Genomic DNA, 26790 nt, shown 5'->3' on the forward strand with positions numbered 1-26790 from the left:
CCGGCAGGATGGTCGTACTCCCCCCGGGGCCGTTCTCCCTCGCCTTCTCCCGGGAGCCGGGCAGAGCCGGCAGCCCCGGGGGAGCGGAGTTTGGGGGCGAGGGCTGGCGGAGCTGATGTCAGCGCAGGGCGGCGGGAGCCATTGGGCTGCGGGAGACTTTGCAGCAGCAAATCCGCCCCCCTCGCTCCCCCCACCCCCGCGCCGTCGGCTTCAAAGCGGCCGGCGCCCAGCAACTCGCAGAGGTGCGAAAAGTGGGCGCGGGGCCGGCGGAGCCGCCGCGGCCGCCCCCGGGCATCGCCCCGGCCGGGCCCGGCACGTCGGGGCGGAGGCGCGACCCCCTCGCCGCCACGCTGGGCAGCGCCGAGCGGCCAGCCCGGCCCGGCCCAGCCCAGCCCGGCCCAGCCCGGCCCTACCCACCGCGCTATAAAAGCCGCCTCCAGAAAGAGGAGAAACTCCGCGGGAGGAAAACATCGCGGCGCCGTGCCGTTGCGCTGAAGTACAGGCATGACATCCGTCCTGGGCAGCAGCAGGGCGTCGGGAGGGCCGAGCGGGCAGCTGAAATGCAAGTCCAAGAGGAGGAGGAGGAGGAGATCGAAGAGGAAAGGTAGGAGAAAAATTTTTTTTCCCCCCCCTTTTTCTTTTTTTTTTTTTTTTTGTCTTTTTCCTCCCCCTCTCTCTCCGCCTGCCTCCCGCCCGCCCGCCCCGGCAGACACGCCGGCTGCTCCCGTTTTTATTGTCTGTCCGCGGCTCGCCCCGGCCCCGGCCCCGCCGCTGCCCCGACGGCCGGGGCGGGGGCGGGCGGCGCCTTCCCCGCCGCGCCGATCCGCCACCGGCGGGGTCCGGCCGGGGCGGAGAGGGGCCTCCGCTCTCCCCCCTTTGCTCTCCTCCTCCCTTTGTGTCGGGCTGAGGTTGAAGCCCGCGGGGGTACCGGCGGCCGGGGTGTGTGTGTGTGTGTGTGTGTGTGTGTCTCAGCAGCACACACACACACCCCCCCCCCGGTCCGAGGTAGCCGCGGTGCGGCGGCGGAGCTGTCCCGGCGGCTCCGTCGCTGCCGCCCCCCGGCCGACCCCGGCGCCGGCAGCCTCACCCCGGGCTGCCGGCCGTCCCGCTGTGCCCCGGTACCGGCCGGTACCGGCGGGCAGGACGAGCCCCTGTGGCGGGGCAGAGCGCGGCGCGGAGCCTCCCGGGGGCAGCGCGCAGCTGCCGGCCGGCGGGCTGCGCCCCCCGAACTGCCTCTTCGTAGGGGTTTTGGAGAGGGTCCGCCGAGTTCGGCTCCTTCGGTGCTGTTCGCCTTCCCTGGGCAGAGCTTTGCTAGGAAGGCGCTAATTGCCAGAAGCGTGAAAAGTGAAGCTACGGGGTGTCCTTGCGACCGGGGAATATGCCCTAGATAAAAGCTGTTCGCCAGGCTGTCCTGTTTTCTCCCGTAGAGGGGATGACACACCGCTGCCTGGTTTTTGATGTTTTGCCTGAGAAAGCCGAAGTTAACAGTCTGTGAACACTTTAAAGTCAAATGAACTGATACGAGGAGCAGAGCGCCAGAGATGCCCAGCTGCAGCGCGTTTGATTGCAGAGATGCTAACTCCAAGTGTTTATCTAAGCAGTAGATATCATCTAACCTGTAATTGTCATCATTATGTGGGACTAACGCAAGTTTTAGTCAGCTAGCTCGTCAACTCAGGTGGATGCTTTGGATACGCTATTTCTTCTTCTGATTCTAGAAATCCTAATTTGGAAGGCGCCATTAGCCAAGCGTCCTTTAAATATTGGTTACGTTGTACCCACTAAGCACCGTACTTGATAACTTTTGGGGAAGGTGTCAAAGCAGGTTTTGTGTAGTAACTAGGAAAAGCCGCTCGAATGGCAAATGCTAGACTATATCACTTGATTGTCACTATTTTAACTTCGGCGTCTGAAGTCTCGATATTCAGAATCGTAGTAACAAACAGCGACCTGCGCACAAGTAAAAACAACAGAAGTGCAGATAAATCGGGACTTCCAGTAGGTGCGTAACCTTGACTTGGTACTCCGGATCTGTAGCGTGCTATAACGCCTGGTGACAAAGGCTGTCTTTTACGCTCCATTACCGAATAAATTTGAAAATACTAAGCAGAGGGAGAGCTCCCATACTCAGTCTCTTTAAATCTGCTTGTACTTAAGTGGTGCTCTGCAGACTTCCTTATGCTATGTTTGTTCCAGCAAAACTTACTTTTCGCAGGAATCCCAACTAGCCTTAGCTACCCTGTGCTTGGCCAAGAGAAAAGAGTAATCCATTAACCTATGCAATGGAGTAAAGGTGCTTTGTTATAGAGGTAAATTGTTAAGTGTTAATTTTGTTTCTAAGAAGCAGACAGAAGTGAGGGTCTTTTAGTAAGACGTTTCTAACGCATCCTTTGTTGTTCTATGTTTTGCCAAAATAAGGTGGAATTTGAATGTTGTAAAACCCACAAAAACTTGCCAAACAGTAACTTGGCAGATGACAGCTATTTGCAGAATACACAGCTGGAGGGTGATGGCATTCTAGAAAGTGCTGGACTGACCGATATCAATAAGAAAGTGCACTTGAAGAGTTCATTTTTTTATTCTTCCAAACATGCTATTGTAACCACTTTTGAAATAACGTAGTTTGTTAGTATACTAATTACAGGGAGCGATGCTTGCGTTCGTATGATTTTATCTTCTTTTCTGTGTCGTCACAGTATGTATTCATAAAAATACACTTCCCTGTAAATTTAGGCTGACAAAAAATGCCTGTAACTTAAGGCATGCCCAGTATAAAACCTGTTGGATTTTACTATTATGCTAGTTTTTTACTTATCATATATTGATGTGGGGGTTTCGATGGTATCTAATGCAAAGGTGTGGTTTAACGAACTGTCTGTCCTGGAGACTAGTCAAGAAAATGTACATTAGGCACATAAACGACTACATCTTTATGAGAATTAACATGGGCTCCACTGTTTTGCAGGTTTGATCTATTTAACAGATTGTGAAAAATCTTCGTAGAGAGTTACACCACAGACACTTGCCTTTAACTATTTTCCAGCACATATTTTGTTCTTTAAAGCAAGAATACTTTTAGTAGCTGTTTTAAAGTGTGTAACTATACACATATGTTTACACATACGCACACAGATACCTATGGACATGTGTAGACAAAGAAATTCACTCTAGTCTTAATTTAAATTGAGTATTAACCTGTGTAAGGAAATGAAATTATCTGTCACATTCCCACTCCTTAAGGAGATGGACTCAAGAAATTATTTATACAACTTAATATATTTTATTACACATTACATATGAACTGTGCTTAAAACCAGGTTGAGACATCGCCTGATAGAATATCTAGGAATGTGTAGCAGTAGAAGCAGATATTATCCTCTATTTAATAGTGTTGGTTTTCCCCTTCTGATTTACTTTCCATGTTTTCAGTCATATTTTTGTCCTGGTTAGTGTGAATTATAAATTACTGTGTCTGGGTGTAGCACTTGCTCCATTTCTTTTATACCTGGATGCTCTGTTTTAGGAGTTTCCTGGGGACAGAAAGCAAGTTCAAACAAGGAAAGCAAACAACATTCTCTGAATAGCTATATTTCCCTGTGTATTTAGGCTAAAGAAAAAAAATAAAACCCACATGCTGCAAGAGAGAGAGAATTTCCATATATGCAAATCGAGCACTGAGAAGTGTAGGACACCGAGTGTGATTCCAGTGTACAATGACATCGTCCAGTAGTTAATTTGCATGCATCTTATTTTTATGCTTATGAAATCCAGCAATCCTTTCATTATAAAGATCCTACCTTGAAGGATTAACGTTTAATGTCCATGCAATGAGGATCACATTGCAAGCATATATTTGCACAGTGATTTCATTCAGTTTTATACCACATGCAAAAAGTGTGTTAAAAAGCTAAAATGTGGATATTCATAGCTGTTTGTTGAATTAGTATAGGTAGGAATATTTTTATTGTCATTTAGAAAGTGAGTAAGTAAATATCTTAATTTCTCAAAGACCTAAGGAAGAATAAATGCAGATGCTTGCCAGATTATCTGCATACTAATTTCATGTAAAAGCAGTAACAGGTATTTTATATTTCCGTCTCTCTGGTTTTTTGTTTTGCTTTGTTTTGTTTTTTAATCTGTGTGTGTAAAAGGACCAGGGTTTAGGAAACTGTGCCTAATAATTTAGAAAAATACAGTTGAAATTTTTAGGGCTTTATAGGAAGTTGCTGGATTTGTGGGTTCTTGTGTTTTCTCCGGGGCTCTGGAATGTGGCAGAGTACTGGCAGAATTCAGCACAGCAGCCTCAGTACAGTTTGTGCAGATTTCTTAGCCTGTGATACAGATTTTGAAAAGAAGGCTTGTTTTCTGAGATAAATGATTACAAGTAGACCAAACAAAAGCAGAGTTGCCGTTTACTGATAACACTAAAAAGGCCACACTTCAGCAGCCTCTGGCAACTTCTTAGAAATCAACATATAGAAAGTTAACTATGAAATGGGTGATTGGAGATATGCCCCTTATGAGTTATTATTTTCCAGTACAAGACAACAAATAAGCCACCTTACTTGTAATGCCGTTTTATAGAGCTAGCGATTAAAGTTAATTACTGGAAACAGGAGGGAATCAGGTATGCCTGATGTGGTAGAAGGCCATGGCCGAGGTCGCTGCTGATAACAACGGGACACGAAATAAAAGTTGACAGAATAAACTAAGTAAGGGCAGCAAGCGGGTGAGAGAGGCAAAAGGATTGTGAAATGAAATTCCATGAAAAATTAATGAAATAGAAAGATTGTGCTGAGGACGGAGGGAGGAAACCAGCTTGGTTCTTCATCATCCTGCAATGCCAAAGTAATAAATGAGCGCGTTTCATCTTGGCGAGGTTCAGGGACACAACTCCTTCCCCACAACAGGATTGCGTCGTGCTTCAAGATGTGTTCCGCTTATCTCGTCCCCTGACAGCTGGAGAGGAAGAGACTGGATTTGGTGATAAAATTAAATTGATTAAACCTTTATCCATCATCTAATTTGGTACCTTTCTTTTTTCTTTTTTACTATTACCTCCAATTTCTAGTGATCCGTGTAATGACAGCAATTTGAGATAGCATCAAGGACATTAGCTACGATGACTGAACTTAAATTTAGAATAAAAATATGGGATTCATGAGCCCATATCTAAATAGCAGACGATTAGGTTATAGCAGAGTTGTATCTTCCTAGCAACAGCATGTAAGAGTGAGGACAATAAAATGGCACGTTTTACTTTGAGAGAGAACAAAATATTTCAACTTTACCTCAAAGTATTAATTATTTAAGTAAAAAAAGCATTAATATAAATATTGACCATATCTTACATGAGCAATGACATATATAGCCATTTTTACCTTTTTGACCACATAAATTGTCAGATGTTTTGCTTTCTTCAGTGGCGATGCAGAGGCACGTAAAGCTAGTAGCAAAGTATCATACTGTTGGAAGTTGTTTCATATTGCTTAAAATTTTGTAGCTTTTCCTTGGTGATTTGGGTAGGGAAATTCTCCCATAAGGTGAGAGAGAGCTTTGCATACATATTCGAGTTCAAGTGACATTAATGGAGTTTATAAAATACTTAATGGCAGCCCTTTCTGAAGTGATACCCTACAAATGGAAAACGCTGCACTAAAAATTAAAGGTCAGATCAAATTGCCTTGTGAAATACCAAAGCTACTGAAGGTTTGTGCAAACTGTTTTCTTCGGTTCCTTTAATGCCCTTTAGGTTAGCAAGTTGCATTAAAAAAAGCGAGCATTAGAATATCTGTCTGATCTCTGTTAATTGTAATACTTTTGAATTACTGCTGTCCAGTATTGTGTAGTTTTTGCGAGTAGTAATGAACCTGAATTGATCCTTATGTTTACAGCTATCTCTCTCTACAAACTTTCAGGCAGTGGACTGTTTTTTCCATGTAAACTACTAGTTATCCAGACAAAAAAAGCTAATAGGCATCAGTAGATAGATTATTCTCAAGGCATCTGTGATGAACTTGATGTTTTCTGTGTAGAACAGCGCGGTTTGCCTGCAAATTATTTAAGTTCCGATAGTAAAATAAAGTGCTTACCTCCCTGCTCTGGCTGACCTTTGTTCCCAGCTGTATGAATTTGAAACGCAGCAGCCAACCCAGAGGAGTTTTAACAGCATATTGTGATATATAGTATATTAAAAAGACGGCTTTGTTAACTGGCAGAAGCAGCTTGTCAACCCATACTAATAGAGAACCCTCCCCGAGTCATAAAATAACCAAATTTAATGCTTTAGCAGAAAGCATTAAATGGATGGCGTTATCATTGTCATTCAGTCAGTCTAGAATTTCTTACTTCTTACAACGGGTTTGAAATATGAAGACGTGTTTTTGGGCCCTGGGTTAACAATACCCGCTCCGGACTAAGGACTGGACATCGCTGTGGATGGTTTAATGAAAATCTCTGCTAAGTAAAGCGTGATAACAAGGGAAGCATAGAGCAGGGCAGAGTGCATGAAGAGCAGGATGGCTAATATTGAAGATATTACGGTGTCATTAATGAATGAAAGGTGTGTTTTCACTGGGTGTATTCTATTTCATCCTGGCTGTTCTAGCTCCCAAATGTGTACTAGAAATAGCGAGGATTCAGAGACATACGGCAAAAGGGATTAGAGATGTGTAAAATTTCAGTAGAAGAAAATTGGTAAGATTTATATTGTTTGCTTTGGAGATAAACTTAAGAAAGAATACAGTAAAATTATATTAAGGGAAGATTATAAAGAAGGTAAACGGGCTACTCTAATTCGTTCCTGATTTTTTTATTTACAAAGACAGAGGCCTTTAAGGGAACAGAATTTCAGCATGTTTAATAGGGTTGGAAGTACTTTTTCTGTTGAGACAGTATGTAGCTGGCCTGGGGAATTCGTTCATTCAAGGTATGGAAAAACAAAACTTACATATGTGTAGGAAGTCGAGGGATTTGATTAGGGCAGCTGAGACTAACGCTAAAAAGTTTGCTGCTCGCTTCAGTGAATGTAGGCTTTGGCTTTAGGTAGGATACACTAAGAAGGATTTGTGGGTTTTTTTTGTTAATATGAGATATGAATCGTCTTTTTCAGGAAATTATCTGACTCCCGACTTACTTGGATTACGTGGAAAGATGATTGGTAGGCTGTTTGCTCGCTCCTGCTGACTGTGAGGCGTTGGCAGCCTCCCCCGTTTCCACGGCCGAAGCTGTAGCACGGCGGGTCGGAGGTGCCGTTCTGCTCGGCAGGGGCAACCGCATCCCAAAACCGGGAACGCAGCTGCGAGGAAGGCAGGCGCGTTTCCTTGGAATATTCCTGACGGCTTTTTAAGTCGCCTTCCTCTCTGTTCCTACTCAACGCCTTCCCTGCACCATGTGTGTAAAAATAGACCGAAATTGAGACTGATTCCCAGTCTCTTCCTTCGGTGCTGTAGTGAGGTTAGGAGGAGAACGATAAAAATTAATACACCCCCCCGTTTCTTGTTCCCTTGGAAAAAGAAACGAAAGAGTAGGGTAAGAGGGGGTGAAAACGAAGTTTACAAACACGTGATCATTTGTCAGGGAGATAAAACCCCACAGTTACTGTCGCGACTGCTAGTCCGTCATCATCAGATGAATATTGTGTAGTAGGGGGTTACCCCTGCAAACCACAGTCTGTCTTTGTGAAAGTGTTCCTGCTGGATAGGGTTTGGTCCCAACGCTGTACCAAATATCGCCTCTGATTTTGGAGTTGTGCCACTTGCGAGTGCTGTTTCTGAAACCTGCAGTACGTGCTGGTGGCGTTTTATTTGTGGTTCAGGAATGAGGAGGGAGCAATAAGTAGAGCTCAGCAAAATACTTCATGATGAAGTGTGATATTTTTTCTCCGTTTTTACATCATCTTTGTTCCTTATAAGGGAAATAGTGCCCAAAATTGTTAGCAGAGTCACCTTTCTTTTAAGTGCTCATGAAACATCAACATGAAGAGTCAAAAGCTGCTGGGAAGTGTGGGAATAAAGAAGTAGAACTTGACAGATACTTTATCTCCATCTCCAGAGAAAGAGATTTACACACAACTAATTTTATGCAATTGCCCGCTTCTTACCACATCTCAGAGACTGTGAAATAGCTATTTATTCCTTAAATAGTGGGGTTTAACAGATGTAAAATGATGGCTCTTAAGCAAACTGTAATAATGTGTTACCTTTGTATAAGGCCTGATGCTGCTGCCCCTACTCACAATAAAATTGAAACTGAAACTTCTCAGCATGAGTCAGGGTGGCAGAACTGTGCTGCTACATCCATGGGTGTCTGTGCCTAAACACATATGTACATATATACATTTTTGTATATGTATATATGAAATATAAACTTTTGCTTCAGCTGTCTAGCTGTATTAAATGAATGACTGTTAATAAACTCCCAAGTTATATTAGACAAAGGGTTTTAAAGCCTGTAGAGTCCAAAAAATATTTACATTAGGGATTAATTTTTATATTACATTGAAGGATTTTGTTTAGAGGTGTAAAAATAAAATACATTTGTATCATTTTTTTATTTATACACATCCATCCACCCATGCTGTATGAATTTGTAATTTTAAATATATATATATATATATAAAAACATTCTCAGGATTTGTGTATGATCTTCCTGTATGTAATACTAATAGTCTTGCAGACAAATCACAAAGGCACAACTGCAGAAGGATTATAAGATTGTTTTAGAGTGAGAAATAAACAAATGAAAGAAACTTCTTATAAGCCAGATTTTTTAGGATATTTCTGTGTTCTATTTCTCTAGATATGTTTTCTGAGCAGCTAAGCAGTTCACAATGGTGAAGGCAGAGGCTTACGCAGGAGCCTGTAATGCCCATGTCAGGAAACCCCGAACCTTTACCGAAAAGGTGGATTTGGTCTTAAGTTTCTTTGTGTGCTGATCTTTCTCCAGCTGAAACTTGGGGAAGAACTGACATAACTGGGAGCAGAAGCCAACCCTGAGCTCGTGCTCCGTTTTACATCCATGCCAGCAGCCCTGCCACAAACTGCCAGGCAAAATGCCGATGGATTCTTGAACAATATTGAGCTGAAATTAACTTTCATTAGCTGATTTCCAGGTTGTAATTTCCTTCCGTCATGCCAATCATGAATTGCTATTTATATGTTCATATGAACGGTGATTTTGGGAGGCGAGGGGCAGAGCTGCAGTGGTCTGCGTTGCCTCCATTGTTGAGCACCGCAGACAGTAATTAAATTGGAGCTCAGCTCTTGCTGCTCGTGGATTTAGGAGTTTAAAAGAACCAGTACAAAAAGGGAATGTTCTCTAATATCACTGACAGCAGGTCTCCTCCAGCTGCAACTGCTGCAAAGATTATTGATTGATCTGTGTTTATCATTTATTTATGCTAAAGCATCTGATGTGTGTCTCTAAAATCTCGTTTCTCAAATCAAGATACTTGAGTCATTTTCAATTCACATTTATAATGACCAGTTTTTACAGCTGTATGACAGAGGTTTGCTTTACCTGGTGCTGTGCCCACAAGGAGCACTTTTTGTGCCTTCAGCAGAAATCCATGAGCCCAAGTCATTTGATAATTTAAAAAAAAAAAAAAAAGTTTCACTGTGCAAATCCTTTAGATTTCATACACAGGAAGAAGAGGGAATATACAGTATTCAAGCATAAATGTGAAGCATTTCAGTTCTGCCAGAACAAGTCAAAAGCTAGTCTTTCTAGGTTAACTTGTATCCTGCCAATAGTACTTTTAAAATGAGACTTCAGCTCTGCATTAATTTTGCTAAAAAACTGAAGAATTTTGGAATCTTTGCGTGTCATAGCACAAGGTGTAAACTGTAAGGTAAAAACACGCAGTAAGATACTAACAGTACCAGTTACCAGAAGATGGTTATGAGGTGTCAAAAAAAAAGAAAGGTGGGGATTTTAAAAAATGTACGCTGGGTTTGATTAGACAGAAGTGAAATAGCCTTTTGCAGTTTAGAAATGTGGTTTGTAATAGAAGTAGTTTAACAGAACACTGCTTTATAGATTGGTTAGCCCAGGCACATTTTTAAGCAGGTGATACATTCTCCTTAAATGGGGTAAGAAACCATAGACAAAAAAGTTTTGGCAGATTTTCCTGAAGGCTACCTGTGAATTCCTTATTAAATTTATACTTTCATGATGTAAGGCACATTGCACTATTTTCCCCTGCCAGTGACTTAAGATCATCCTTCTCTTCAGATAATTGCAACTCATCCCAGCCAGCAACGACTCTTATTGCCCAGCGTTAATAAAAATGCATCAGTGTAATCATACTAGGTACACGCTCAGAGTGTTTATGAGAAGTTGTTATTGACTCTCACAGACAGAGAGGCCACATTCCCCCAGTTCACAGAGAGGGAAGCTGAGTCAGAGCCGTTAATAAATCTGTTGCAGGATTAATTAGCAAGAGGTGGGAATTCAGGAGCCTGTCGCTCCGGTTTCGAGTATCCAGCGAGCCCGTTTCCATCTTTTCTGCAGCTGCATCGCATCTGTAGTTGCATCACATCGCTGGGGCTTATCCCTGCGAAATCCTCGCGCGACGCGGCGGGTGGGTGGGAGCGCCGCTCGTTTCGCGGCACCGGCAGCGGGTGCTGACGGCCAGGAGCGGGTGTCATCCCTGCTGCAAGGCAGGCCGCGACGTTCGTCTGCAAAGCCGTTCTGCCCGGTGGTGGCTGAAAGGAGAGGGCTTTTTTATTTATTTATCTGTTTTGTGTGCAAACGAATGCAGGGGGGGCAGGTTCTTCCTTGGTGTTAAATCACGTTTGCTCTTCAGCTCCTGGAGGGCTTTTGATTTCTCCCGGAATGGCTTGTTAGACATGCTGAGGGCAAGGTTTCCGTGTCTCCGAGTTTACATTTAAAAGGCAACTCTTTCTTCAATGTTAGCAGCACATTGCTGACAAGTCTGTAGAATAACTCTTTTTTTATAACATACGTTACTTCCTTCACATGCTGTGAGAATTTGCTTATGGAATTGACTGAAACTGTTACAGATTTTCTTTTTTTTTTTTTTAAATGAGATTTGTCCTTTTAGATGAACCACTTAATTTCCGTAGGATTAAATATTATCTAAATTTCATAACTTTTATTTCCATTAAAAAACTTAGTAACAGTGCCTACATTTGTGCCTTGCCTGTAATTCATCAATTTTGTATATGCAAGTGCTTCTTGGAAGACCAGGAGGCTATTCCACTTTAGCTAAAACCACTGTAAATTGACCGTACTATTTAACCATAAGATAATTCTTTGACTAAGATGTGGCAGACAGTTCTAAGATGAAAAAAAAAAAAAAAGAACCAAGCCCTCGTTTCTAGATCTAGGAAAGTAATTCTAAAAGCTAAAAACAATTAAGAAAAATCTGTTCCCTATACATTATTACTTTAATTTTGCCTCAGAAAACTCCAAGCCCTCATCAAGAATCTCCAAAATTAACTGAAAGCAAGAAGCAACAAATTACACACTGTTTCAGGTCTTGCGGAGTGCTGTTTTAATGGGAACATCAATTAAACACTATAGAAGCACTATCTCAATTTATTGTTAATGATTAAAAGATAACCGCAAAGGCTCCAAAAAGGCACTCTTAAAATAAAACATAGTGTATGTAACCCTGAAAATCCATGTGTTTATCACCTATTTGCACTTTTAGAATTTATTTCTGTCTTTACCAAAACACCCGTCTCTTTCTTCCCCTTGGTGCTTTTTATCTTAATCCCCTTGTTTGCATCCCCACCTACTGAAGCAGCTGTTATTCATACAAATTATGAAAATGAAAGTATATATGAGATTGGTGGCTGGATAGGACCAATATATCACCAGAGGTCTTTGGGGGGGTAATGTATGGCCTTGGTTCAGCAAAATCACTTGTTCAGTCATTCCGTTGCTGCTCAGAAAAGCAGTAAATAATAAGTAACAAGATCTGCATACCAATATGCAGGCACTTAATTTTTTGTGTGGAATCAGAAACTGGATAAGAAGTTACTATTCTTTTCCTAAAAATTTTCCACGTATAAAAAAATCGCTAATGCGCTTATGTTGCCAACACCTATTTCTTAGGGCTCATTCTGTCTTAGCGTATCTAAACTGATCTTCCTACCACTTCCTGAACTGAATAGATGTTTCTCGGACACGGGCATGTGAAGTTGGTTTCTGTGCTGTTTAGACAGAAATGGGAGAGAGCAAGAAGTAAAGGTCCGGGGCTGAGACTATTGTTCTGATGGCCATTATAGCAAAATCAGTCTCTGCATCATATGCAGGCAGTTGGATGAAAATAGCGGTTTGTTAATCTTGGTTTATCTTGTTAACCTTGGTTTCAAATAATTTTCCTTTTGTTGGTTTGCCCCATAGTATATTGTGGCAAATGCTGGCGTTAGGCGCATACCTGTCTGCAGGTGCAGTTGTGCACAGACCGCGTACAGACAGACAGCTGAATTTCCGTCTGTCCTTTCCCCGTGCTCCCGCAGGTACCAGTGAGTCTGCGCGTTGTGGGAGAGATGATGATGACTCACTGAAACCCACGTGGCAAAAAGAGACTTTTCAGTGATCGTCAGCACAGGCCTTTTACACAGAGATGAAGTGCAGGTGGAAAGGCACCCTGAAGGCATGACGAGATGTGATGCTCTCGGCGCATCTGCGGCCAAAAGCATGGCTTAAGGGTAGCAACAGTATGGCTCCCAGCCCAAATGTAGGGAACTGGTTTCCATCAGCCCTTTCTAGCAGACAGCTTGTCTCTGCCGAATGTTGACAACATATTACATAAATTTCCCTGCAACAGCTTGTTTAAGAAACTTTCCCCAGTAATGTAGATTAAGTTAGAATTTTGTTTTGACTGCTGTAATGCATATTCATTAGATAAAAGCCCAGACAATTACTGTGATAGTTTCACTAGCAGGTGGAGCATGTTTTAGGCTTTGATGGGCATGGGATTTGATGGAATAATCTCAGAGAAATTTGGGGGATTATTTTTATGATGGGGGTTGTATGAAAAGTGAGAACGTAAGCAGATTTGAAGGTGATTTCATTATGTTTTTACATGAGTTTGCTCTTACCATTTTAAATCTAGAATAAGTTCATACTCTGAAAAAACGAAGGTCTCTCAGGGCAAACAACGAACCCGCAAATAAACGCTACCAGAATAATATAGTTTAAAATTGCATAAATAGTAAGCAGTGGTATTTCTAAAGGGATATCACTTTATTGCGTTCATTTTCCAAAACTAGAAAAGAAAGAACTAGAAAAAATATCTTCTACCTTAACTTCTGTAATGTTCACTTTCATCCATTATGTACATTAAGGTTATAGATTAATTTTTGTGGCGTAGTTAATATTACAGAAAATATGCATGCATCAACATTGCTGAGAATTTGCGAACAAAAGAACAATTTCCTTTTTTTGTTTCCACTAGAAAAGAGAGAAAGATTGAGAACAGAATCAACGTGAAGAGAATAGGAGCTCAATCCTGCACTGTCACAAGGGAGTCTTTCAGGAGCACCAGGCCCTACCGCTTACAGGACCTTGCTCCCATAGGTCATCCTCACATGGGTGGTCACGTTGTCTTCAGTGCAGATTGACCTCAGTGGTAATTATTTATAGGGGTTAGGGTCATCCTAACTGGCACTATCAGTAGTGGATCACTGCCAAATTAAGAGTTTCAAAAAGAAAACAAGGAAGTTAAAACTGCACACTCGGGAAAGCGCTTTATTTCATCCCTACAGCACAGCATCAGAATTTTAACATTAAAGGAGGTTTAAAAATATACTTGCATAGCACAGAAGTTATCAGTCTAGACTCCCCATCTGTTGAACGCCTTGGAAGTATCAGTAGCAGTTCAGTATCTGACTTAAACAGAAATCATCGTGTAAAAATGCTAATAATTTCTCTACACTGTTTTGTTACTAATGGAACTTCAAAGCTATGAATGCATATGTTTGTATTCGATTTCTATTTATATACTTAAACACAGACACTCCAGTACCATGCATATTAACGTGCCAGTATGTGCTCCAGCAATGCGTGTATTAACGTGCATGCATATTTATATAAAGGGTTGAACTCAGTGGAAGTTTTGTCCTAGGCTTCATAAGGAGCTTGGATTAAACCCCGATTTTTTTAATGAACATTAGGCCAAATTTCCAGGGATTGGTTTAGTTCGTAACATTGTCTTTTTGTTGTTGTAGTTGGTTTTTAATTCTTAAGCACAAGTTTCTTAAGAGCTGCATCGTTTTCACCAGCTTGTGTAGAGAAGTTTCTCTGTTGACAGAGCTGCTTCCATACTCCCTTCGCCATCCTCCTTTGTCTTTCTTGTTTTCAGTGTGTTTTAATCATGTTTTGTAATCCCCCATGCCGTTATAACTGACTAATTAGCAAACCTTCAGTTTCAGGCTCTGAATTTTTCTTTTAGGCTCAGACCATTTATAATCTCAGCTGAAAAGACAAGATTGAAGATCTGCCTTGTAATTCATCTCTTTGCATCTTGTACCCATCATGATTATTGTTTGTTCTTTATTATAACTGGGGGTTTTAAGGGTGAAATGTTACACACTGCATTATCTGGGCTCTTAGCCTGAAAATAAATCCATGCAGATGGGCTGCGGTGAAATAGTGAAAGTCAAGGACTCCACAACTCGTGTTCTTTTGTAGAATTTGGGACCTCAGATGTCCGTTTTTTTCAAGAATCAACATAAAGAAACTGTGGCAGGAAAAAGATAATGGTGGATGAATTGTTTCTTTTCCAGAGGTTTCATCAGTTCATGTTTTTGAAATTTTCTTTGCAAAGATGCAGGATAGAAACATACATCTATTTGTATATTTATGAAAAGTAAATAAATCCCACATTTGCATCCAATAGTAGGATACCGAAATCTATGGTTTTCAGAAAATCGCATTACGGGACCTGCACTGTACCAGCTACTGGTGGCAGTGAAAGGACCATCCTCCTTCAGAAGTTCAGGTCTGAGCTTCCCTCAACTCCTTCTCAAGATTTCCACATGAAGCCTGTTTGCTCAGAGCTTCTGCAGGGAGCATTTTTCTCTGCTGCACATGCTGTGCATGGTTTTTGATATAGCAGGGATTGAGATTTTGAGGGATTGAAGGGGGATCAAGTACCCATTTGCCATTACCTATTTCCAGCTGGAAACCGTGGGATGGCAAACTTTCTCTCCCCTCTCCCTGACGCACAGTGTGAAGGGATAGTGGAAGAGAAATTTTGCCAAGACATTGTACATTTGGGAGGACGGGTAGAAAAATGGTGAATAAAATAATTTCTTTGCTCATCCCACCTACTGTCCTAGTCATGATCTCAAGCACCAGGAAGCAGCACAGAGAGGATTTATTTCTTCAAAAGGAACTGGCTGTCTCCAAGTGTCACAGAATTTATGCAGAAATTGCTTGTTTCTCCTTTCTACTGGAGCTGATACCCACATGGACTTGTCCATCCAAAGGACCCTGTTGTCTTTGGCCTGAACTGGGAAAAAGGGAGGTATTCAGGCTCTCCCATGTGTAATGTCTTACATCGGTTAGAGGCCTGACAGTGTCAGCCGGCTCCTGGGGTCTCTTGCAAATATGCATTTCTGTTATTCATGCAGTCTGAGCCTTCCAAAAACTGTGAGACCTCGAAACGATTCTCAGTAGGGTTACTGCAGGGTTTGGAATCATACTGTAAAATCATATAGTTATAAGTATTTTCGTTACGGAAATATAAGAGGAAAGAAAAAAGCTAATGGCGGATTTTTAACTGATATTTTTATTTCTTTCACAACTCTGATCTTTGTAGGTACTAGATTAAAAAATAATTTCAAACATGAATAAGAAATAACATGTGCAGAAAACTTCATTTCAGCTAGAATTAGCAATGTGAAGCGCCTTTCTGGGGCTGTGATTCCAGTCTGCCGGTTTCCCAGAGTGTGCGGAACAAGTGTGGCTGTGACCAATGGAGCCCATGAAGCATTTTGAAATAGTCTCTAGCGCTCATTTCTTTCTCTAGGAAGAACTAATTTTAAATATTCCAGCAGGCCTTTCAGGAGATATAGCATCTTGCTCTCCTGACTGCCTGGTTTTTTATGTTTGTTTTTTTAAGAGATCTCCTCTCTTGCAGATGTTTATTTTCTTACAGCATTGTATTGCCCAGATGCATGGCTCTCTTCTCAGCCTCCAGCTGGTCCCCTTAGCTGCTGTCTTTGGACAGCAATGTATCAGCAAGGAGCAGCTGACTCTGATGCACCTTCTGTTAGGCTGAGTTTTGGGGCAACAGAGTGTTTCTTTAGAAGGTGCAATGTCTCAAGTGTTGATGGGACTTAGTGGGAATGCAAGACCCCACCTACGACAATCTGCCCGCCAGAGGGAAAGCTGACATGAGATTCGCATGCGAGACACTTGCCTATATTGCCTTCTGCGTGTGTTTTCCATTGACCATGGCCAGGCGGTCTGTTTTATGAAGAAGTCCATCAATTCTGTGTGTGTCTGTCCAGGTGCAGGTCAGGGACTTCAGTTCAGCATGTGCTAGGGAGCTGCTGAAATGTTAGGGTGTCGTGGTTCAAGCCCAGCTGGTAACAAAGCATTACAAAGCCGCTTGCTCACTCCTCCCCCCCCGGCCCCTGTGGGATGAGTAGGAGAAAATATAAAGAAAGGCTCCTGGGTCAAGACAAGGACAGGGAGAGATCACTCACCACTTATGGTCACAGGCAAAAGATAGACTCAACTTGGGGAAAAAACAAAATCAATTTAATTTATTACCAATCAAATCAAAACAGGGATAATGGGAAGTAAACCCAAACCTTAGAACACCTTTCCCCCTCTCCCCTCCTCCTTCCCAGGCTCAACTCCATTCCTGAATTCTCTACCTCCTCTTCCGCAGCGGCGCAGGGGGATGGGGAATGGGGTTTGGGGTCAGCTCCTCACACGTGTCTGCCGCTCCTTCCTCCTCAGGGGCAGGACTCCTCACTCGTCCCCTGCTCCAGCGTGGACTCCTCTCTCCCCGGGCTGCAGACGGGCATCTGCTGTCCCGCTCACCTCCCTGGGCTGGGGGGGCACAGCCTGCCGCCTCACCACGGGCTGCAGGGGCATCCCCTCCTACAGTGCACCTCTGCACCCTCCTTCCTCGCTGACCTTCCTCTCACGTCCCAATCCCCCAGCTCACTGCAGTTTCCCCTTCTTAACTCTGTTCTCCCAGAGGCGATACCGCCATCGCCGACGGGCTCGGCCTGGGCCAGAGGTGGGTGCGACTTGGAGCCAGAGAAGCTTCTAGCAGCTTCTCACAGGAGTCACCCCCCCACTATCAAAACTCCGCCACACAAGCCCAAAACAGGAGGCCACAGGATGGTACAAATCGCAGCCAGTTCTGCTGGATGTGCTCACGTGAACCTGTGAGAGGTGTATCACTAGGGAGACACAGAGCCATGTTTCTCCTATGTCTCCCGGTGGTATGGTGGGAGCACAGTGGCCTGTTGGTCCCCCCAGCTCCATCAGCAAGGAAGACGGGTCTTACCTGATGTTTATCTGGTGTTTGGGGGTAGGTCCATACACTTGCGAAATGGATTTCCACTAAAGGAAGCTCTATTCTGAAACTGGCAATGCTGAAACTTAAAATTATCTTCTCCGTTATTACTAGGACCTATTTTTAGGCCGTAATTCATGTCTCGTGAACGCAGTCCTCCCACTCCTACGTTGGGAGTACTGAACTGGAGTCTGAGGGCTGTGTGTTACATTTTCCAGAAATAGGTGCTACCCAAGATTTTTAATATTTACATTCTTTGCCTTTTAAAAAAATGCACCCACCGGTTTCAGGCCTGGATATGGTTTTAAAATAGTGAAAAATCAAAGTATGAACTGCTGTCCTTTGTTTTCTTGTCACTCAATCCTCATTTTTTTTTGGTTGCGCGGAGGGGATCTTTGCTTAGTTAGTTTGCATCTAGATTCTGCAAACTGCAAAAAAATATAGACTACAGGCCCAACAACTCCTATTAAAATATTTTGGATGTCTCCTGTTCTCTGCACTCTGCTCTTGAGCTGCAGTACCACAGCTGTGGTCACCCATAAGCACCTGGAGCTATTTACGCCCCACTGTCTTCAGTGGTCAGTGTGAGGCCAAATCCAGCAGCACACCTAGACGACGAACTCCGATGAGGACGGGAGTTTATTTACTCTGGAAACGCAGCCACCGTTTCCGTTAGCGCTGGCTCTGTGGGTGGAGGACACCCGCATTTGTGTGCTGGGGCCCTGCCCTCCCTGGCTGCAGGCGCATGCTTGTGACTGTTCTTCGTCTACTTCCAGATGTCTGTGTCCTCCGTTGAGTGTTTATGGTGTTCATGCTGTACTGACAAACAGAGAGGGTGACCCTGCAGCCTGTATTCCCAGGAGCTGCTCTTAGCCATGCAAGCTTTTCCCATTTGGTGGGATACCTACAAGCCCACGTATTGCAGGAATGGGCCTTCACGGTCACATCAGAGTAACCGCGGTCTCCTAACGGAGAGCGCTCTCATCTTGGATGTCGTCTGCGGCCATCGTGCTCTTATCTGGGAGATCCATTCCAAGGAGCAAAGAAACAAGATTTTATCAACAAGTAGTGCGGAAGGAGGGCTGTCTCTGCACCTCTGTGTTTGGAAGGTAAGCCAAGCCAAGAAGGCTCTGGGTACTGCCACTCCACAAACAAATTGTGAATATAAAAGATGTAAAACATGTATGTTTTGCCACAGAACAGGGATGGAATTATACATCAAATAAAACCTAAAGTCATTATTTTATTTAAAAAAAATAATAAAATCTCTTACTCTGTCATCATGCTCCACAGACTAATATGATCAACCCAATAACAACTGTCTTGAAAAAGAAAAGAAAAAAAAAAAAAAAGGCAAAGCAGTGTATAGCACTTGGAAAAGATGTTTCATACCTTCACATAAATAAGGGAAAAATAAATGAGACTTTTAGAAAATGCAAATCAAATCTGTTCTTTGTTTTAATCTATTATTATGAGAGCTTGCAATAGGTAGGATTAGAAAATGATCACTGAGAAATATTATTGGTGTACTGAATATTTCAAGTCACTGAGGACTCTCATTTAAAATAAAACCATCAGCAAAAGGCTGTATCAATGTATGAATGGAGAGGAATCACATATTTCTGCTACTGCAAAAAATTAATAACATAAGTCATTAGCATTAGCGCAACTTGCTTCTCTTTCTAATTTACAGCCACATATCTAGATTAACTGTAAAATATTCCTGGGTTTAGGACACACTGTCCTCCATTGAATGCTTAGCCTGGAAAGGTTATTAACATTGAATGGGGACTGTTCTCTCAGGAGAGCTGCAGATAAAATGACCAGGGAAAGAAATAGCACAACTTCTCAAATTAGCATAATTAGTAATTATCTCTTAATAGCCCCACTTGGCTTTGGAGACTTGGCACTTGAAATTCCGCTTAAAGTTCAGTGAGGAAAAACAAATTTCACGCTGAAATGTCTCAATAACACAGCTGAGCTGCTGAGGTAATCATCTGGTTTAGGTAAAGGGAAGGAGATGAACATATGGATAGGGAAGATCTTTCCTGTAAGCACTGCGTTTGTGTTTGCATATGTAAAGCACTCGAGGCTTAATGGTACAATTGCGACTTTCTCTGGGGGCGAGGGGAGGGCAGGAGGATGAGTGGGACTTTTCTCTCTTCTTTAGTGGAGAGAAATAGATGAAGATAATAAATTAAACAGAGGAAATCCCATTCATTTTGCACTAAAATAGTGAAATTTCTTTTGCAATTCTGGCTGAAATAAAAAACCCGCAGACAAACAAGCCAAGCAGTGGATAGAAACAGCAGCCTTTATTGTAGCCAGTGGCAGAACTAAAACCTTCCCAAATGGGGACAGTTCTCCAACATTTAACTCAAGGCAAAGTCGGATGAATAAGCACAGGGATCCTGGTATCCCTAATTTTTTTCTTTCTGTGGCAAGGAAACAGATGGCTTTCTTAAGATGCTTTTGGCTGGGAAAGAACAAAAGCAGAAGAGAAATAGTTACCATTTTTACATACCTAAAGCCCAGTCCTCTTTATCCTTAGGCAGAAAGCAATTTATCAGTCCATCCTGATCGAAACAAGCCTTTGTTATTAAGAAGGCACATTTTGATTTACATGCTGCACAGCTGGTTGGAAGCTTTCCACCAGGAAACACATATACAATTGAAAAGCCTTCCTAAACTAGTTTGAAATAGGAAAAAAAGTTGTTTCACTCCAGCCTCTTTGGCAGGCAAGGCAATTCATGGTGGGTGCCAGCACATCAGTAGTTGATTTATTGAGGTGATGGATTGGGGCGCTTGGGTTGTTTTTTTTTGTGGGATATATATACACACATACATATGTATATATATTTTTACGTGCCAGACTGCCATGTCCTGAAGGTGCAGGGAGTCAGGGGTGCAGTGGTTCATGCCATACGTGGCCCTTCCTGGAGTAGGGTCAGGTGTCCTGTAGAAGAGGCGCTTTTTGTTCTGCCTGCAGAGCAAAGGTCCCCTTTGCTGCAGGGAAATAACTCTTTTGGTGCCGTGTCAACCCACAAAATAGGAAAGATGAAGATAAACTAGTCAGAGGAGGCTGACAGCTGTTATAAAACTGATAGGCTGACATACTCATGGCCAGAGGAGGAAAAGGTTTGGCTTAGAAACTCTAATTAAGGCTGGCCAAGGTCCATTAGCTCATCTTCACTAGTAGCTTTGCAGCCTCACACCCTATGTATCACCCTTATTATACAGGTTCTAGGTGAGAAATGTGATTAAGCATGCTGCTATCCTGTGTTTCCAAGGCCCAGCCTCTGAAAGCAATTCAAATGCCTCTATCAACCAATAAAATCCATTTCAAAATTCAGAAAGAGCATGAAGGCAAAGAGGGAGAAGGGAGAAAAGAAATGGAAGCAGATCAAAAGAGATGAAATGACATTTGAAAAGTATGGAAATGAGGAGAATATTGAGACTGAATTAATTACAAAAAATCCTAAAAGATGCAGAAATCCAGCAGGTCTGATGTAAATATTTGCAGGCTGACAGAAAGCAGGGAGATAGGGCAGTATCATGATGAAACGAACACATTTCTCCCTGTTCCCCCTACCCAGTCCTACTCCCAAACGAGCACTTGACAAATAAATTAAGCTCAAGCACTAACAGTGGAGAAAGCGCAGAAAAATATTCTGATGGACATCTGAGATATCTCCTGATAGGCTGTACGTGGGCAGCTGCTGAGAAGAAAATGCTACAAAAGAAAAATGCCCACTCCTTGACAAGCCTCTTTGTTGAGTGATTGATATGTTTCTGCTTTCCTCCTTCGCTATAATATTGGGAATGTGAGCTGCTGCTTCGAGGCCAGAACTATTAAAAAATAATCATCTGTGAATACTAGCTTGACTTTTATTTCAATGCATATAGCTGGAGATGGTGAGTGTTGATTTTTCTTGGTACCCCAGACTGGATTTTTTAGGGCAGGTTTCTCAGAACAGGTCTTTGTCATTTTGCTTTTAAATTTCATCTTGAGAAACACAGGAGAAGCAGTTGCTTAGTTGCACATGTGTCTTGTTTGCTTGCAAAGTTCATTAGAAGGATGATCTTGTTAAATTCAGGAACGCTGAATTTGATTTTTGGCTCTGCTGCTGTTCTTTTTGTGACTGTGGCAATCTGCTTGCCTCGTCTCTGCATAGGGTCCACGAGGACAGACAGAATATGTTCATCACTACTATTTATAATCTCTTTGTGCTGTAAGCCCTTTAGAGACCACTAAATTATGTCTGAAATGACGTGGTCCTGCTCTGATTTGGGACCTCCTGGTTACTACTATAAATGTAATAGCAATGTTACTAAATGGCATTAAGTTTTATTTCTAGGCATTGAGGAAGCTGAGTGAGTAACCTGCAGGTGAACTTCCAAAGGCTACTTCTTTGACATTTGATCTTGTCTGACAGCGATTAATTATTTGGCCTAATTCCGCGATGCTTGGCAAACCTCAGTGAGGTGCAAAGGGCATTTCTGTTCTGCTAAAACCAATGCTAGAGAGGAATGCTCAGCAGTTCAGTCAGCATTGGACCTTTAAAATTGAACAGAGCAAGGAAGAGGAGAAACATGCAAAATTACCTGAGCAGAAAAATGCCTGAGGATAATTCATTCTCTTAAAAAATGCCGTTGACTCATACTGGCTTCATAGGTAGCATTTAATTGTGTCAAGCTGATGATCTGCTGCCTTGTTCTGTTTTTTTTTCCTTTTCCAATTTTTGGAACCATCAATTTTGGCTATTTCTTGAATTGCTGGTAATTCAGAACAGGGGGTGAATAAGAACATACTGTGTATTACATCTGTGTTGCTTTCAAACAGAGTTAAGCATAACCTGTATGTGTAGATCATGGTAAGGAAATATCAGTAATTTTAAGTGGAAGAGTAAACTGGACAACCTAACAGACCTATAAGGCCTATTCTCCTTCATTTAATAGAAGTAGGTCAATGTAGGTTTTATGCTGCTCACATTAGTGTCATTCATTTAGCTTTACTAATAAAAGCTAATGGCTGGTTAAGCATTGCTGGAACAGAATATCAGAAAATAAATCAGAAAAAGATAAATGGGGAAAGAAACATAACAGAAAATAAAGCCCTAAGTCATTGGGCTTTATTTTATAGGAATAGTTATAGGAACGTTCCTATAAAATTCGTTAAATAACATCGACTAATACCCTGGTTCTGAAACTCCCATTTGCACCATGACTAAAGTACAAATGAACTGGAACATGAAAGAAAAAGTATCTTGTGTACTTCTTTAGCTTCAGATCAACTATTAAACACTCAGGAGATGCTAACAATGGGCTTTATGCAATCCTGTCATAATTCCCATTTAACTCTCAGAGCTGTTACTACATATTTGAGACTACCGTGATCTGGCTCTAGCCTGTGTGGTTCTGCCTTAGCTGTGAAGAACTTGCTGGTTTATCTCCTATTCATTTTGATAGCCAGGTGCCTGCCTGAGGGGGTGATTAGTGGCACAAGGAATGCTGGGTGGTGATTATAAAATAAAGATAGGGAGAATGTTATTCTGTCTGCTGTTACTAGCACAAGGCCATTTATTGAAGCAAATCAAAGGACTTTATAAACATATATACACATATGCACACACAGAAATCCCACTGCATTTTTTTCATTTGCCTTCTGCAGTTTTTAATAATACTGCAATTATTCTTGTAGTTAAGAAACTACTACTTTAATATTTCTCATACAGGGTCTTGGACAGTAACGAATGAAAAGAGAAGGAATTGGGAGTCTTTTTATTTGCTTTTCAGCTTTTGGTTAAGGCATAGACTATGTTTTCATATCTTTCCTGAAAGAGTAAAAAGCTTTCAAAACTCTTCAGAAAGGGTGAAAAACCTGTTCAGCTTCACACAAAAAAGCTCACAAATTTCTTTCATATCCTGCACCTTAAGTCACTGTCTTTTTCTCAGCCATTTCTTAATAATACTTGAAAGAGACAAATTTAACTTGTACCTCAAACTAGTTCATGTTAAAATGCATTTCTTGTGCTGGATCCATCATTACAGCATTTGGGGAACCATTAGTATTTAGTGTGTTTGTCTTAGACTCTTTCCAGGGTCTTGTGAACGGTTCCCCCCTCAGGTCACAAGCTCTGTGCCTTGTCCCTTCTGTTTTGATTTACACTCCACCTGGACTGGCTGCATGATGTGGCAAGCCTTTCTGCTGATGGTGTCTTCTTCATCCCTTCATTGCCCCCCTTTTGATAAGCCACCCCAGCCTCAGCAAAAGAAAGAAAAAAAAAAAAAAAAAAAAAGAAGCACATCAGCAGTAATAAAATCCACTAACAAAGCAGGTAAAGGGTGTGAGAAGAGTTTAGGTATTTTAGATTCTTGACCTCTAAAGTCTATTTCAGGACATGTCTTAGATACAGTCTGAGCACATATGAACATGGCATATCTCAGGCTTTGCTAAATTTTTTCCTAAACCAAGAGAAAAAAATTACTATTCTTTTACATTTGCCAGAGTCAAACAAATTCCCCATTGCATGCTGAGCTAAGGATATCTCTTCTTTGTCTCTGAGCAAAATACTGTAGTAGCAACTGGAAGCCTTATAATTAACAGAAAGTGGGAGAGATGAGTTATTTCGGTAGGTCATACCCTAGTAAGTGGAACACTACAAGGCCCTCTGTGCTTCTCACAGGGTGCTAAATTTTAGTTCAGGTCCTCTAGACTGAGCTTGAGCACATCCAAATGGTCAGGAAACCAATGAAAACACTTTTCCTAGTCTGTCATTTTCTATGAAACACAGAAAGCCACAGGCAGATGTCAAAAAGAATGAGTGGCAAAATTTCCTCCAGGGCAGCTTTGTTTTAGAATAAGACCAGTCCCTAAGTAGAAGTCATCAGTGGCTGATCTAAGAGATGGTTCAAAGTAGTGTGCGTACTTTTTATTAGGTAGCATGGGAAGTAGAAGCGATGTTTCACATGTTGGGAGATGGCAAAACTTTGGATAAACTAGAAAGTGAGTAGATAATTTTGTAAAATGTGAAAAAGCAGTCTCTGGAGCATTGAGAGTGCATTACACCTGACTGGTGGTATTGTAGAAGGTATCTGAATTTATTTGACAATCACTGAAGTCAGTCATTTTAATTTTACCCCTCAGTATGACATTCTGTTTTAAAAATTCTTTGAATTCAGTTTTGAAAAGAAGTCCCCAAGTGTTTGCTCTCACTTCTGAAGGAATTGTTTTATTTTACACACACATACTGTATTTTCAATTTTGTTTTAATTTGTTTCTGAGAAGAAACAGAGATTCGATTGACCACCAAATGACTTCTCTTAATCCAGTCTCTCATCTTGGTAAGTGAGCCATTCAAAAACCACAAGATATATGCATGATTTCAAGGAGATACCCAATCATATGCTGGGCTGCATCAAAAGAAGTGTGGCCAGCAGGACAAGGGAGTTGATTCTCCTCCTCTACTCTGCTCTGGTGAGACCCCACCAGGAGTACTGTGTTCAGCTCTAGGGCCCCAGTGTAGAAAGACATGCTGGACGTGCTCGAGCTGGTCCAGTGGAGGGCCACGAAGATGATCAGAGGGCTAGACCACCTCCAGTGTGAGGACAGACTGAGAGAGTTGGGGTTGTTCAGCCTGGAGAAGGAAAGGCTCCGGGGAGACCTTATAGCAGCCTTCCAGTACCTAAAGGGGGCCTACAAGAAAGCTGGAGAGGGACTTTATACAAAGGCATGTAGTGATAGGACAATGGCTTTAAACTAAAAGAGGGTAAATTTAGATCAGATGTAAGGAAGAAGTTCCTCTCTGTGAGGGTGGTGAGGCACTGGAAGAGGTTGCCCAGAGAGGTTGTGGCTGCCCCATCCCTGGCAGTGTTCAAGGCCAGGTTGGATGGGGATTTGAGCAACCTGGTCTAGTGGAAGGTGTCCCTGCCCGTGGCAGGAGGGTTGGGACTAGATGATCTTTAAGGTCCCCTCCAACCCAAACCGTTCTATGATTCATTCTATGATTCTATGATTTAATACCATAGAGGTGCCATTTAGGGTACATCCATATGGTCTTGAAGGATACACAAAAGTGTACTAACATTGCAGCTTACTCCAGGTGGGCAGCTTGCAGCTGAATTCCCTGTAGTCTGGTGGGCCACATGCAGCTTCAGCTTCTACAGCACTGTCTGAACAACCTGTAGCATAATGCACTTGTGGCTATGCAGCGTAGCTCCTAAGTTGCAAATACCTAAGGTTAGTCAATGGTATTTTAAGTGTGTATTTATCCTCATTCCTTTGGAGTTTGATAAAGAGATCTATTCCTTTAGCAGTCAGTCCTTTGCTTCTCCCTGTCTTTCCCCCAGACATCTGTGGTTATACAAAGAAACTGTTGTCATGACGGAGATGAATTGTCATTGCAGAATTAATTTTTAAATATAGCATTTATCTTTAACTCCCACTGACCCCAGATGGGTTTATATAAGACCTTATGAGGTCTGAACTTCTATACTTGCTGTATCCTCCTTAAAGAATAGGTGACCATGAAGCCCCTATTTTGGAAATAATAATAATTAAAAAAAAACTTAGGAGAGAGGATCAAAAGAAGATCTCAGCCCAGGTAATTACATTGAGGTTTTATAACCAACAGGTTGTTGCAGTCACAATGAAATGAATCAGAAAAAGTAGTAGGTAGTAGTTCAGCTTGCAGTGGCATGAGCTGCCAGTTTTCCTTCTATCTCCCAATGAAGAAAGAGCCGAGATCTGCTTTAAATTCTGACATCTGGTAAAGTGTAGTGATGTATGATTCGGCACACAAGCTAGTACATTGCACAACAAAGTATGCCATTTATGAGGCTCTCTAAATATAGGAAAGCAGTTCTTTTAAGTAGTGCAGTAAATAACAGAGTGGATATTTTAGTTGAAGGGAAAGTATAAGCCTTGAGGCTGAATTCAAGCAAGGACATTTTTATGTGGATACAGATCTTGGATTATTGAGACCTTACACCTACCTGTCTGTAGTTTCTGTATTACCCAGTGATCATTACTGCCTGACATCTTGCACTAAATATTCATAATTGACTAGAGATGATACAAGAAACAAATTGATCTCATTTAATTTGGCAAAAAAAATCTGAGCTGCCAATATCAAAACTTTCTTACACAAATGCAATTGTGGGTCTGGGTTGTTCAGGCTGGTGGAAGTTAGAAGTGTCAGCACCAACAAACACTTTTAACTGTGAAATCTCAATGAAAAAAATTTCATTGCTTATTCCTCGGCTGAAAGGAG

The 26790-nt window shown here is 42.1% G+C and overlaps 1 protein-coding gene across 1 annotated transcript in view; it reads left to right on the top strand.

Annotated features, from left to right (window-relative positions):
• Positions 1-374: 374 nt before the first annotated feature.
• ADARB2 (adenosine deaminase RNA specific B2 (inactive)) overlaps positions 375-26790 on the top strand; it is a 324517-nt gene continuing 298101 nt past the window's right edge. The window contains exon 1 of the mRNA XM_049798800.1: positions 375-604. Coding sequence (XP_049654757.1) covers positions 505-604 — 100 coding nt within the window. The 5' untranslated portion in view covers positions 375-504. The remainder of the gene's footprint in view (positions 605-26790) is intronic.

Source organism: Accipiter gentilis, chromosome 4 (assembly GCF_929443795.1).
Source record: "Accipiter gentilis chromosome 4, bAccGen1.1, whole genome shotgun sequence".
Taxonomy (NCBI): Eukaryota; Metazoa; Chordata; class Aves; order Accipitriformes; family Accipitridae; genus Astur; species Astur gentilis.